The following is a 15,799-nucleotide window of genomic DNA, read 5'->3' as shown; positions in this document are numbered from 1 at the left end:
TTGTATCTTATTTTCCTTATTTTTTGCATCACCAGTCCAACCACTAATGCAAAAAATGAATTCTGAAGTAATGATTCTAAAGAGGCAAATGGTAGCTTTTTGCCCATTCAAAATATCGAACATCTAAACTCTAAAAATATGAAAGATGTCCCCAGACTTATCCCAAGTACTGCTATTCTGTTCTGCCACATTATGTTGGTAACACTTTTGCTGAAGAGTTCTTCTTTCATATATATGAGAGAGAGAGAGAGAGAGAATGAACCAGAGTGTACTTCGGGCACATGCAGTACCAGGGGCTAAACATACAACCTTGAGCTTTCAAGTCCAATGCTTCATTCACTGCACCACCTCACAGGTCACTCAAACATTTTATTAAGAATCTTTTGATCTCGTTCACCTTCCATTTGCCCTTCTTAATGAGGAAAGCGTTGAGAATCAAGAGGATGCTCCTGGAACCTTCTAAAAAGGGAGATAAGCCAAGCCAAAGCTGACTTTGCAGTGTCCAGCTGATTCTAGCTTGCTTTCAAGTTGGAAATAAAGCCATTCAGTCATACTAACTGGAAGCAAAGAATTATACAACTAGACTTTTACTATAACGAAAAGTGCTACAGAAGATACTGGGTTATGTGAAACCCCAGAAGGGAACCTTGCCTGTTTTCATGAAGTTAGGGATAACTTCCCAGGGGAGGTGTACTTCTTGGTAATCTGTCCAATGAATAGGTGTTAATAGACTATTGCAGGCATGTGGACAAAGTAGGGAGGGGCAACAAGTGTTTAAGGAGAAAACAATACAAATGAGAAGCAACAGGGCAACTGAAAAGTAACTAGGCTGCTAGAATGTAGAAGACAAAGAGGTTGGGACCACATAACACAGATCTAATGGGAGTGGGGGCTCTTTGCATTTTATTCTGTAAGCCACAAGAAGCCACTAGCCACACCTGCTTGAGAGCCCATGTTACTCTACAGAAATACCTGGGTTTGAGCCCCCGGTCCCCATCTGCAGGAGAAATACTTCACAAGTGGTGAAGCAGTGCTTACAGTTGCCTCTCTGTCTCTCTCACTGTCTTCCCTCTCTCAACTTCTGGCTCATCAAATTAGTTAGTTATTTAATTAATTTTGAAAACATGGGGGAAAAAAGAAGCCACTGGCAGGGTTTAAGTACTAAAACTACTGAGGTTTGTTTTGTTTGGTTTAGTTTTGAGTATCTTGCAGTTTTGTTTTGCATCTTTTGATTTTTTTTTAAGATTTATTTATTTATTTGAAAGAGATAAGGAGAGAACCAGAGCATCATTTTGGCACTTGCATTGCCAGGGATCAAACTTTGGACCACATACTTGAAGGTCCAACAACTTATCCACAGTACTGCTACCACCTGGGTTGCTTATTTTTGTTTTACTTGAAAAGTTATTGTGCTAACACTGGTTGGTAACATTATATAAATTTTGTGCATATAACATTAAAAATTAACATCTGTGTATACTCATAGACTATATGCATGACCACCACTGAAAGTTGAATTCTATTCACCACCATACAATTGACCCCCCTGCTTTATTCATTTTGCCTATTTCCTTCCCCTTGGGTAGCCATCTTTCTGTTTTCTGTAGCAGCGAGCTTGGTTTTGTTTCTTTTTTTGTTTGTTTGTTCATTTGCTTTGTTTCTTTATCATCTACTTACTAGTGACTATTTCCCACTCTGGTTTGGATAGCATAACACACTTCAGGTAAAATCTGTACTTTTTAAAAATATTTATTGATTTAATGAGAGCTACAGAAACATAGATAGGCTAAAGCACAGCTCAGTTCTGACCCATGCAGTGCTGAGGATTAAACCTGGAACCTCAGAGCCTCAGGAATGAAAGACATTTGTATAACCTATATTATGAAATGAAAACCTATATTATGAAATGAAAGACATTTGCATAACCTAATATTAACCTATATTATTAACTATGTCCCCAGCTCCAAATAAGCATTTTTAAAGCCTCTGCACAGCAATGTTCCAGTCATGTGCAGACTCATCAGTGACATGGGCTGCTGTCCAACTGTCCCTCCAGGCATTTGAGCTCTGGGCCTTCACAGTGGAGCTTACTGACGTGTTCTTGTGTTCAGAGCACTCTGTAGGGTTGCTTGCGTACTGGTCTTGGCACAAGAGTTTGGCTCACTCTTGGACAGCCCGTCCAGCTTCACTGTCTGGAACAGCAGTCTCATGAGCTCAACTTAACCAATCTAGACCACATTGTGAAATGCTCTCCCACAATCCAGTGGGCAAGCTGCTTCCTGCAGACAGGTGGCACAGCTTATAGCAATGGGGACACTCTTTTCTCATCCTGCTGATTATAACCAGACCCCAACCAATGGGACCAGTTTCGAGGTGCCCAAATTTACATGAGCATGGTGGCATTTTTTCCAGCACTTTACCTTCCAAAACTACTGAGTCTCAATGTGGACTCTGGGCTACAAATTAATTTTTATTTAATTAATATTTAATATATCATGTATATTAGCATTGCTGTAGTGTCCCCCTTAGGTGCCAGCACATTGATGGATGCAGACTTTAAAAAAATACTAAGGGCTGGGTGGTGGCGCACCTGGTGGAACCTACATGTTACAGTGCACAAGAACCTGAGTTTGAGTCCCTGGTCCCCGCCTGTAGGGGAAAAGCTTCAGGAGTGATGAAGCAGGTCTACAGGTGTCTCTCTGTCTCTCTCCCTTGCTACCACCCCCTTCCCTCTTGATTTCTGGCTGTTTCTCTCTATCCAATAAATAAATAATAAAATTTTAAAAAGAATAAAAACAGAAAAATACATAGAAAAAATCAAAATTCATGACTTTTCCGACAACCTAACATTATTGGTCATCATGATTTAACTACTTTAAAGTTTATGTTGCTACTCCTATTTAACAAGTGATGACAGTGGGGCTCAGGGAGGTTAAGAGAACTGTCCAACATTCAATCAAGAAAGGGAAGTCATGGCCTCACATTTAACAACCACACTTTTTCTTTTGTGCTACAAGGGAGGAAGCTAGTAGCACAGTGAGCCAAGCTGCTTTTCACATACTGTCTGTATATGTGGTACTTGCCATGCCTACTACCTTCAGCACTCTTGTCAGCATCTCTCTGCATTCCCACTTCTCTCTAACGCTTCCCTAATAGAAGACAGCTCCTTATCACGACCTACAGTTTCCAGGCACTTCCTTTTTGTCATAAAGTCATCATTGCTTCTAGGATGCTGAGAAATCAGCATTGGGTAGTCATAGAACCTCCCCAGAGATTTCTTCAAGGAATTCAAAGACAGCATTGAGTGGGTGAGCAAAATCACAGTTCATCCTTTCCAAAGGCTTACACCAGACTTCCCACCATGACCAGGAAGTGGGGGCAGCTGAAATGATGACTTGAAACCCCTGAAGACCATGGGCTCCGCCTTTTCAATTAATTGAATGCTATCTTTTTAGATAACTGGAGCCTCAGTCTTCCAGTTGGTATTGCTAGAACCTCAAGGCCTAGCTTACCATTTAAAGAAGGCATTATATATAGATCCAAAAAGGATGACAGAGGACATGGTGGGGGTTGTATTGTTATATGGGAAACTGGGAAAAGTTATGCATGTACAAACTATTGTATTTACTGTCAAATGTAAAACATTAGTTCCCCAATAAAGAAATTTAAAAAGAAAGAAAGAAAGAAAGATAGATAGATAGATAGATAGATAGATAGATAGAAAGGTGGCATTGCAGATAACAGTAGCATGGGTGCTAGCAATAGCATTGGATCCTGAATAAATCCCATCATAATCATCACATCAAAGGAAACATGTGCTTTGTAGAAAGCACTATCTGATGCAGAAATGAGGAAATCAATGTGGAAGCTAAGATGTCTGCAGTAACAGATAACACTGCTGTCTATACAGCCTTGTATCCTCTGTACAGAACCACAATAGACACACAGGTTGGCAGCCTGATCTACAACCTGATGAGCCCCTTGCTTAGACAACTAAAGAGTTGATTCTGTGAGCAAAGCCTGAGCACCCATCCACAAAATGGTCTAGGCTGCCCTGACACCGAGACATCAAAAGATATGTTATGAGCTTGGTATTTATCAAAACTCTTCTAAGGGAAAGGATTGTATGTAGGGCATTCAAAACTGTGACAATGAATTGATTCTAAATCCAAGCAACTATGAGGGCTTTTCTTTTAGGAATGGAGTATGCAAGTTAGTGACAAGAGTGAAGAGAGGCTGCCTTCTGCCACCTATCTGTCAGTCTCCCCTGTCTTTCTCCCATGTGTCACTCATCCTCTGTTTGGTTAAAGAGAGATCCCACTTAGTTGCCTCTACAGAGTGTCCACATATCTCTCTTCAGTCCTACTGATGGGACAGTACAGCCTCATAATATTATTATGTATTATTATGTTTTTCTCTGCCCCCCCCCCTTAAATGCCATAGCTGTAAAGGAAACCCTGCTTAATCTCTTCTTTACTATCTTCTATAGTAAACTAGGAACTGCTCTGCCTGGCCATCACAGCCTTCTCCACAGGGTACCAACTGGGGCCAACGATAGTTAATGAGACTGTCCAAAACTTGAATGTAGTCCATGCCTAACTCGTCTCTGTACACAACCTTTGCTGTGTACAGTTCTTAATTAAATGTGTACACATTTGGCGGATGGATCAATGGTTTTGTGGAGAATGACTGTATGAATAAATGAGTAAAGAAATGTGTAAAGCTAGCTGCCTGTAATAACAAATAACACTACTATCTGTGTGATATTGTATCATCTATACAAAACCAGACACCGCTGAGAATAGAACCATCTACTTAGATCACGCTCTAAATAACTATTCTAACCCATCAAGGCATTGCTTAAGCCTGCCTTGCTTGGGCTCATCACAGCAGTGTTTATAACGGTTAAGACCCTTCTTGGAAATAGACTTCTTGGAAGTTAAGTGGCTAGAGATTTCCACTGACTTGTCTTTTTCCCCCCCTTTTCAGATTATAAAAGAAGTTCCTCCACCCCCTGCTGAGGAGAGTGAGGTGAGTGGCCATAAGTGGATGTGGACAGAGTGGTGGGGAGGGCTTGGGAGCTGGCTGAACTGGCTCAAACTCAAGAATCCTGCAAAACAGAGCTAAATCAGGTCCCACATATGAAGCAGCAGGGAGGGAAGTCTTAGGCCCTTGCTGAACCAAGGATGAACAGGAACAGTGGCAGCCATAAACAGAATGGATTGGGTAGATTTCTTCCTGCAAATATAAAATACTAAGATGCACACCTAAGTGTGTTTATCAGTACAATTAATTGGACCTCCCCCATCGTGTACTGATTTTTTTTCTCTAAAATAAGACACTCTAAGGCTCTTATTTCTAAACAGATAATTATGCTTTGTATGTGTAAATAAGGGGTTCTAGGAATAACCTGATACTGATATATCCCAGCTTCTCTCACTTAAAATAATATTACCTAAAGATAGTTCTGACAATAATAAAAATATATCAGTGAGGGATATGTCCGTGCCCTTTTTATCTCTAATTCTTTTTTTTATTAGTGATTTAATATTGACTTACAAAATTATAGGATAACTGTGGTACAACTCCACACTGTTCCCACCACCAGAGTTCTGAATCCCCAGTTCCTACATTGGAAGCTACAGCAGTTCTCCTAAGGTTGCAGATATACATTCACTATTATTTCTACAACTATCTGTCTATATTTGTATATATTCGCCTATTTTCTTCTATGGTCCCATCTCCTCTTCCTTTCCAGGTCACACATACACCTATTACTAAATCCAAATGTCCCTCTCTTTTTCCTCTTCTCTGTTTGGTTCCTGATGGAGTTGGAGTTTAGAACCGTCTGGTCATCTTCCCCCTGTCATTTCTCCCCTACTGGGAGTATGGGTCAAAATTCTTTATGGGGTGCAGAAGGTGGAAGGTCTGACTTTTATAATTTCTTCTCAGCTGGACATGGGCAATAGCAGGTCATTGATCTCTAATCTTTATTATCTGAAGGGGGGAAAAATTGGACTACTACTGCTAGCAAGCCAGTCTGGTCTAAGGGTGGTGTGGAATAGAATATGGCAGGGGTTTTAATGGCTGGTGTAAAGGAGGACAGCTAGGCAGAAATGCATAGGCTATGGCTTAGCTTACCCTTTGATCTTTGCTGAGAGATCTGGTCTTACTGAATGCTGCACTTGCCAATTTAGAAGCCAAAGTACAGGTGTGAAAACTTAGAAGAACCAAATATATACTGGTGGGGTTTAAAGTTTATCATCCTCATCCTCAGCCCCTAAAGTCTGTTATATGCAAAGTCTATTGTTTGTAAGCTGAGTACCCTCTCACTATTTCTTTTCTCATTGCCTTTGTCAAGTTTCCTGATGCAGGAAAAAATATTATTAAATTTTAAATTCCATGTGGCTTTTATATCCTGAACCATATGCATATAATCCCAGTTTAATAGCTGCAATCAATTAAAGCACATCTTGTTGGAATGCTAACTTTCTGCCCAGAAATCAAGGAGGAAATTACATTAATGTTTAAAGAGGGGGGGGGGGGGAATCCTCTTTACATCCAGAAAAGCCTTTTCTTAATCCTTTAAGAGAAAGCATTGTGACTAGTTCCACACTTGGCTATTTCTTTTGTGTACAGCTATGTATTAATTCCCAAAGAAAAACAGGGTAAGAAGTCCCCTTGATGAAGTGCCTCCTGCCCTGAGGTGAAGAATGTTCCCTCCCTTCTTTGGGTCCAGTTAGAGGAATTGCTGCCCTTTCTTGTATTTGGGAGGTGATGTGGCAACCACCATGGCAAAGCACAACAGAGAACTGACAGCCAAGACTGTGGGGTCTGGCTTATCCAGATGCCAAGATCTAGCACAGGACTCCACACAGAGAACGAGTTCAACAAGTATTTGTAGATTGAAGTGTTATGCCCAACAATAGAAATTTGGAGGGAGGAAAAAAAAATTCAATCCAGCTAACCACCTCGAAAGAATAGCTGAAGGGAAGAAAAGTAGCTGAGGTTTTTTTGTGTTTTCTTTTTTCAGTTTCAGTTAATATTCTTATAAAAGTCATACTTTTACCTGATGAAGGCAAACCTGGTTCCTGAAACAGAATGACAACTTGGGAATATTTGAGAGCCAAAGTGTATTAGGCTGAAAGAATCTTCTGGACTACCTGGGGCCAAGTTGCACTGATTACCTTAGCAGGTGTGTTGGCTCTGAGAGCTCCTTGGCCCTGTGAATGAAGCAGCCCTAATCTCCTTCCTAACATGTTTTGGCAGGAGACAGAGAGAGAAAGAAGGAGATGGAGAGAGGGAGAGGGAGAGGGAGAGGGAGAGGGAGAGGGAGAGGGAGAGGGAGAGGGAGAGGGAGAGGGAGAGGGAGAGAGCGAGAGAGCGATCCCCCCACAGGAACAGATAGGACCCCATACAAAGGATTTTATACCTTACTCTAAAAAATACACTCTGAATCTAGACAACCTTCTCTGTCTGGGTTCTCTTTCCCTAGTGGGGTGGGGCTCTGGGGAAGTGGGGCTCCCATAACTTCCTTATCCAGTCATCTGTCTAAGGGCATTTTGGTTGTTTCCAAGTTTTTTGTTATTGTGAATAAAGTAACTATGAACGGGCGGGTGGTCATATGCCTTCAAATCAGTGTGATTATATCCTTTGGGTAAATCCCTGGTAGTGGAATTGCTGGATCATAAGGTATTTCCATTTGTATTTGTTTAAGGATTCTCCATACTGCTCTCCATAATGCCTGCACCAATTTTCACTCCCACCAGCAGTGTAATAGAGTTCCTCTCCACACCTTCTCCATCTTCTACTGATGGAGCCCATTCTCACAGGTGTAAGGTAGCCTCTCAATGTGGTTTTAATTAGCGTTTCTCTAATGATAAGTGAATTGGAGCATTTCCACATATGTCTGTGGGCCATGTGTAGCTCTTCATTAGGGAACCATCTATTCATATGTTCTGTCCACTTTTTTATGGGACTGTTGTCTTTCTTTTTGTTGAGCTATATGAGTTCTTTATAGATGTTTGATATCATCTGCTTGTCTGAATATAGTGTGAAAATATCTTCTCCTATCTGCTTGACCTCCTATTTATCCTTATGGAATGTTCTTTTGATGTATAGAAGTTTTTCAATTTGATATAGTTCCAGTTCTTCATTCTTGCTTTTGTTTCCCTTGCCCATGAGATGGAGTCTCCAAATATGTCTTTAATGTTAAGATCCTGAAATGATTCACTGATATATTCTTCTATGTATTTTATAGTTTCAGGTCTAATATCGATATCTTTGATTCATTTTGAGTAAACTTTTCATTAATTGGTGCCTGGTATTGGATAGTGGTCTATTTTCATTTTTCTACATGTGTTGTCCAATTCATCCAATACCATTTGTTAAAGAGATTTTCTTTTCCCCATTGGGAAGTTCTGGCCCCTTCATTGTACATAATGTTTCTGTCCATGTATGGGTTTAGTTCTAGGCTCTCTATCGTCTTGGATTGGTCCATGTGTCCATTTTTATACCATTACCACACTGTTTTAACTACTATTGCTTTGTAATATAAACTGAAGTCAGCAGGTTAAGCGCATATGACTCGAAGCACAAGGACCAGTGAAAGGATCCCAGTTCGAGCCCGGGGCTCCCCACCTGCAGGAGGGTTGCTTTACATGCAATGAAGTAGGTCTGTAGGTGTCTATCTTTCTCTTCCCCTCTCTGTCTTCCCCTCCTCTCTCAATTTCTCTTTGTCCTATCCAACAACGACAACTATAAACAACAAGGGCAACAAAAGGGAAAAAAGTAGCGTCCAGGAGCAGTAGATTCATAGTGCAGGCACCAAGCCCCAGTAATAACCCTGGAGGCAAAAAAGAAAGAAAGAAAAACATAAAGTAAAGTAAAAAGACTGATTCAAAACAGTTTCCTTGGGCTTTATTTTGTTTCAGCTGTATTTTCTTTCCACAAAGTATATTACCCAAGTGAATAGGGTTGCTGGTAGCCTATTTGGGTCAAATGGCCATATGGTTATTCTGGCAAATGGATGTCAGGATGTTGCATGAATTTGAGAGCACTGGAAATTTGGGCACAGCGGAGAAAGCATTGGACTCTCAAGCTTGAGTTCCCAAGTTCAATCCCCAATCCTGCATGTGCCAGAGTGATACTCTAGTTCTCTCACCTTCTCTCCCTCCCTCTCACGGCTGCTCTCTCTCACACATAAATAAATAAATCTTTAACAAAAAGAGTTTAAGAGAACCATCATATACACAACTCCAAGGGCCACTATTCATAGTAAGTCTGAGGAGCTTTCCCAGTGCACAGTCCATACAGGAAGAGTGAGACAGGGTGGTGCACCTGGTTTTAGCACACATGCTACAATGCACAAGGACTCAGGTTCAAGCCCACAGCCCCCACCTACAGGGGGAAAGTTTTTCAAGTGGTAAGCAGTATTGCAGGCATTATCTTTCATTCTCTGAAACCCTCTTCCCTCTCAATTTCTAGCTGTCTCTAGCCAATAAATAAATAAAGATAATTTAAATTTTTTAATAGAATGATACAGAGACTTCACTCTTTCTACTTGCTGGCTTGCTTAATAGATAATTAATTGTGAAATATTAGACTGAAAGCCAAAACAAAGAACAGTAGCGAACTCAAAAAGAAAACATTGAATTCACTAGAGGATGCAGAGTTCTTAACAAAATCAGTTACCTTCAACCAGCAACTTAAAAGACAAGTAGAAATAGTGGGGAGAAGGGTTTTCTAAGCATCTGAGGCTGTAAATATTGGAACAGGGAATTATACAAAAGGTTGGTATGATTAAAAGGTGGAAAACTTCAATATCGGGGTCAGGTGGTGGCAAATGTAGCTAAGTACACATAGTACAGTGTATGAAGACCTGGGTTCAAATCTCCGGTCCCCACCTGTATGAGGAAAGCTTTACAGACAGTGAAGTAGTACTATAGGTGTCTCTCTGTCTCTCTCCCTCTACCCCTGTTCTTTCTAAATTTCTCTATGTCCATCAAATAAAATAAATAAATAAAGTTTAAAAAAGAAAAAGGGGGGTCAGGCGGTGGCGCAGTGGGTTAACCCATGTGGCGCAAAGCGCAGGGACCGGCGTAAGGATCCCGGTTCGAGCCCCCGGCTCCCCACCTGCAGGGGAGTCGCTTCGCAGGCGGTGAAGCAGGTCTGCAGGTGTCTATCTTTCTCTCCCCTTCTCTGTCTTCCCCTCCTCTCTCCATTTCTCTCTGTCCTATCCAACAACGAATTGCGTCAACAAGGGCAATAATAATAACCACAACGAAGCTACAACAAGGGCAACAAAAGGGGGGGAAAAATGGCCTCCAGGAGCGGTGGATTCATGGTGCAGGCACCGAGCCCAGCAATAACCCTGGAGGAGGGGAAAAAAAAAAAGGTGAAAAAAAAGAAAAGAAGGAAGGAAGGGAGGGAGGGAGGGAGGAAGGAAGGAAGGAAGGAAGGAAGGAAGGAAGGAAGGAAGGAAGGAAGGAAGGAAGGGAGGGAGGAAAGAAAGAAGCTTCAGTATCTGAAAGGGCAGCACAAGACTAATCCAGGTATGCGTGACATACTCTATGGATACTTTTTTCCTCGAGCAAGACTGGCTCTGAGAGCACACCGGCATCTAACTGAGAACAAGCATGTCAGAATGGGTCTCTACCATCTGAGTAATCGGCTGCCACTCATGTTACCCAGACATCAGCTGGCTGGATGCCTGAGGCTACCACATCCTTTAACGCAAATATAACTTCCTTGATAGGAAACCCGCATCCCTCCTTCATTTCTGTGGTTTCTCCAAGCTCCTACTTCTTGCTTCTTCTGAGATATCTTACCTCCTTAATTTGCTAGATACTATTTAGCAAATTCAGTTCCTGCACTGCAGGGCCCCTGTGCTGCAGGCCCATGAGGTTATCTGCACCAGAATTTTTTTACCAAAGATTTAAATATGTGGGTGTATTACAACACAATGCAGCAGCCAGTGAGTCACCTCTGACAGAATATGAAGCCATCCTTATCATTACCCTAGAGGGAAATTCTCTCAGCCATACCTCAGGTGGACCCTGGCATTTAGCAGGTAGCTCAGACCACTCTTTTTTGGTGTCTTTAGCTCAGTGATCACCCCTGATTCATACTAGTTTTCTCACATGAAGCCATTCTTCTTATGAGTCCATCTTCCTATAGCCAAAGGCACTTTATAAACTGATATTTGTCTCCTGCCTGCTACAACCCTGAAGGGCAGTGTGAGGAGATTTTTGCAAGAATCCTCCTCATACTGAGCTAGATGTAGTGAGTGACACATAGCCAATGTTGCTGGTTTCCTAGTCAAATGGCTAGTGATGGTGATTTTTATGCTGTCAGTTTGGGGGCCAAATAGAAAGACACATCAAAGATTCCCCTTCTCTTTTGAAGATTGCAAAATCTCCCATCTCTAGAATGAGTAAACAGAGCCATGGTAACTGCAAGGAAATTCTGAGTCTTCCATTGGTCTGACCCTGGGCCTTTTTGTTGCCTTTTGCTGTTGTTGTTGTTTGAGTTTGGCAGGCCAGCTTGAATCAGGGATTAATCAGGCAGACTTGGTGCATCAGGAACACGTGGAGCAGATTCAAGTTGTAGCATTTCAGGTTGTGAGCATCACCTAGCACATGTGCAGGACACTGAGTGACCTCCTGGTGCTGGCACTGTGGAGAAACAGATCCCTAAAGCAAATCCTGGACAGGAGAGAACAGAAGAGAGAATAGGCAGCACAAGAAGCAAGTATGGGGAAATGCCATCAGGAAACCAGAATGAACTCCACTGTTGCCTTCATTTCTTTGGATCTGACTGTCCTCTTCCTTGTAATCAAAAGCCCCAGTTCCATGGTGTGTAATGCCTGTACTCCTGTCATTTGCAAAGCCAGGAGGTGGAGCCTGAGAGCTAACTCACCAGGTAGGGTGCCGACCTTTCCAGGTCCCATGCCTTAGCTCCATATGGCACCCAGTGCTGTGATTTCTCTCCCTGCTTCTGTCTCTCACTCCCTCAGTCTCTGTCTGAAATGGGGAGAAAATGTGTCCCAGAGCCATAAATTGTGTGTTCATGAGGTCCGGTTTTATATATATATATATATATATATATATATATATATATATATATATATATATATATATATATTTATAAATATATATGAAGATTCATAAGATCATTTCAATCCCCTATTCAATAAATCAACTTTATCCTTGGACTTGCTTACATTCTGAATGCTGCAATGTTCTGTTTTAGGTGAAAATTATCTCAGTTACCTTGGAAATTTGCACTAGACCAACCATGCCTAAACTCTTTTTTTTTCTTTCCACTCCAACACACAGACCCACATCTACCTCCAGTGGTCAAGTTTAACTGTATACATGTAAAGGTTCTTAGTGTGATATCCTGAAATTACATCATAAATTCAAATACTGTTATGTACAGTATTGTCTTTCAGGGGTCATTAGTTTTACTTATTATTTTATCTGGTTTAATAGCCATACAATCTTTAAGTATAAAGGATGAGAAGTACAAAACTAGCTTTTATTTGTTATCATCAAAAGACTGGAAGAGACAAGCTTAAAGGGACAAACCCAAAGCTGTCAACACTGAGAACCAAACAAGAATAAGGCTGCCTGGGCTCAAATCCAGCTCTGTCATGTACACTCTGGGTGGCCTAGATCACTTAACTTCTCTATTCTTCCTCCTGAAAATTGGGCATAACAGCACCACCTACCTTTCTGACTAGCTGTGAAGCTAATGCAGTAGAATAGCTCAGAGAGGATTGACACTTACATAGGAAAGGCCAAAGAAATCCATCTGTGTTGGGAGTCAGGCGGTAGCACAGCAGATTAAGCACAGGTGACGCAAAGCACAAGGAGCCCCCAGCTCCCCACCTGCAGGGGAGTCACTTCATAAGTGGTGAAGCAGGTCTGCAGGTGTTTATCTTTCTCACCCCCTCTCTGTCTTCCCCTCCTCTCTCCATTTCTCTCTGTCCTATCCAACAATGATGACATTAATAATAACAACAAAGGCAACAAAAGGGAATAAATAAATAAATATTTAAAAAATAATAAATCCATCTGTGTTTATCATGAATCAGTGTATGTTTATCAAGCACCTACTGTGAGCAAGACACAGACTACAAAACACAATAGAACCCACTCTGCCTTCAGGGCTCAATGACCTGTGGTGAAGAAGAATAGATCTTATTTTTGTCTGTTTTAGAATATTTATTTCGTAAGACAAATGGACTGACAGACACACACTAAAACATGGCTTTACATATGCAGTGCTAGAAATCAAACTCAGTGCCTTATATCCTGTTAAAGCAAAATCTACACTGAGTCACTTCTCTGATTGAGACAGATCTGCTTTTAAAAAGCCAAAAGGAAAAAACCCAACTGTGGCTACTAGAATATTTCAAGTCTCCTGATTCTCTGTCATCACTGTCTTTTAAGAGAAAAAAAAGATTTTTAATTTAAAAAAAATGTATTTGAAATCATCTTGCCCACTCCAATCACAGCGGAACACTCAGGACTTCTTATTCTGGTACTGTTTTGCTTTGTCGCCGCTGGCTGTGGATCTGTGCTCAGCTGAACACTTTCTTCCTGCATGGGATGTGCCTTTCCACACAGTGGTGACCCTACATAGACCCTCCACTTTAATCTTTGACTCTCCAGATGTCACCAACACAAGGTTATGGGAAGTAGCCTCAGTTCTGAGCCACTTTAGCCCCTTTGGTTCACTCTCCTGCTTTGCAACAGATTCCTTTCCAGCTTCCTTTCTGTAACTAGGAGAGAGCTCAGACCACCACCCTGGGTATAGTTCAGAACCAGAACTGGGTATAGTGATAAGTTTCTATCCATCACAATAATTGATATAGGTCATTTCAAAGAGGAGTTTTCAGACTAAAACCAGGAGCTCTTAACACTGTGACCAAAAATGAAGAACAAAGACGTACTCAGCACTGAGCAGTGATGTCTTCCTGGGGAGAAATAAAATATTGCTAAAACAATAATTTGTTCATTATTGTTAACAATAATAATTTATTCCCATGACAAGGAACAACTACAGTGCTGAGTTGAAAGCAGTTTTGCTAGCCCTTCCCTTTCCTATCCATAAAGTTACAAGTTCCTCTTCTTTCCTCCCTCCTTCTTGAAAAAATGCAATAAACGTCCATTTTTTGCCATGGAGCTAAATTGCAGTTTTGGCATCAACTGCTTTCTTGAAATCATCTCATTTAGTGCATTTATAAAGTCAGCAGATAGCTCTTGGTCTCCTATCAGCTAGTAGGTGCCATTCTAGAAACTGAGAGAATACAATCATAAGTACAAGTAAACAGGAGCTTCCATGGAACTTACATTTCACTGCAGAGAGACAGATGATAAATAAATGTCCAGCCATGATAAGATCCATAACTAAAAATAAAAGATTGATGGGACAAAATGTCTAGGGCTCCTTTAGAAAGATGTCAAAGGAAGTCCTGTCTGAGGATTGATAAGAAGGACCCAACCATGAGCAATCCCAGGGAAAAGCACTCCTGGACAAAAGAGCTACCTCCAGACAGGAAAATACTTCGCGTGTCTGCAAGACAGAGGGTGAGCAGGCTAGAGCATAGCAAGAAGGGGGACATGACTAGGAAGAAAGCTGGACAAGGGAGCAAAGATCAGAGATCTCAGGGAAGAATTGGGGTCTGGGAGTGGATTGTACTATGCTGCTTTGTGGGAAGTGAGCTGTAAGTAAGATGGCAGCACGTGGCCACTTAGGAGGTTCTCACAATATCCAGGAGGAAACTCATAGATGCTTGGAAGCAGTGTGGTGGGGGTGATGGTAGTGACAGAAAAGTAAAAGATTTGGGGTTACCTGGAAGTAGCAGCAAAAGTTGCAACAGAACTTGGTGGCAAATTGAGATGGGATGAGAGAAAACTTCAAGGGGGACTTCCAGGTGGTGGAATGACTACTAGAGATGCAGGTTTGAGATTACAATATCAGAACTTCTCTTTGACTTGGGATCTCTTAGATGTTTATTCGTTCCCCCAAGAGAAGACATCAGTGTCAAATGAACTGTTGGAGTTCAGATAAGTCAGGGGTGAAAATATAAATTAAAAATCTTCAGCACAGAGACAGGATCAGATGAGCTACCCTACAGAAAAGCAGAGATACAGAACTGTACTACAATGTTATGGGTAGTATTTTTATTGCTACTTTACAGATAAGGAAAATAAGCTTACATAGGTTAAGTGCCATGCCCAAGGTCCCAGTACACAGTAGCTTTGGGACTTAGCCTAGTTGTACTTCTGTGCACTTTGCCATAGTGGACACACATACAGCCATTGTACATTGTAATTTTGTATCTCAATATCTCTGCAGGAAGAAGATGATGATGGTCTGCCTAAGAAAAAATGGCCTACAGTAGATGCTTCCTATTATGGTGGGCGAGGTGTTGGAGGCATTAAAAGGATGGAGGTAAGAAGACAGCTTAATGTACTCCAACTTATGTGCCAACTACTTAATGGAGAGAAACCAAAGTTGATTGGCAAGAACTCACACCTCAGGTCTGGTGGGGATATGAGCTGGAAGGCATCAGCTGAAAAGGCAGTAGGTACGGATTTTCAGCTGCACAACCATATCATGCCCAACATGAGAGAGAAATTCACAAACGCGTGCGCGCGCGCGCGCACACACACACACACACAATTTCTCCTCTTACTGGAATAAAATTCAAAGTTCTTATCTGTGCCTGCGAGCCTTTTGCATATGCTAGCCCCATGCACTGGTCAGTTCCTTCCTTGGACTAGAT

General features: G+C 41.5%; 1 protein-coding gene across 1 annotated transcript in view; it reads left to right on the top strand.

Annotated features, from left to right (window-relative positions):
• The window catches only part of ANTXR1 (ANTXR cell adhesion molecule 1), a 261,306-nt gene that overhangs the window by 162,338 nt on the left and 83,169 nt on the right, over positions 1-15,799 (top strand). The window contains exons 14-15 of the mRNA XM_007521257.3: positions 4,990-5,031; positions 15,370-15,465. Of these exons, the coding sequence (XP_007521319.1) occupies positions 4,990-5,031; positions 15,370-15,465 (138 nt within the window). The remainder of the gene's footprint in view (positions 1-4,989; positions 5,032-15,369; positions 15,466-15,799) is intronic.

The sequence above is a fragment of the Erinaceus europaeus genome, chromosome 3 (assembly GCF_950295315.1).
Source record: "Erinaceus europaeus chromosome 3, mEriEur2.1, whole genome shotgun sequence".
Taxonomy (NCBI): Eukaryota; Metazoa; Chordata; class Mammalia; order Eulipotyphla; family Erinaceidae; genus Erinaceus; species Erinaceus europaeus.
The sequence above is the reverse complement of the archived record's forward strand: the minus strand, read 5'-3'. Positions and strand labels throughout refer to the sequence as shown.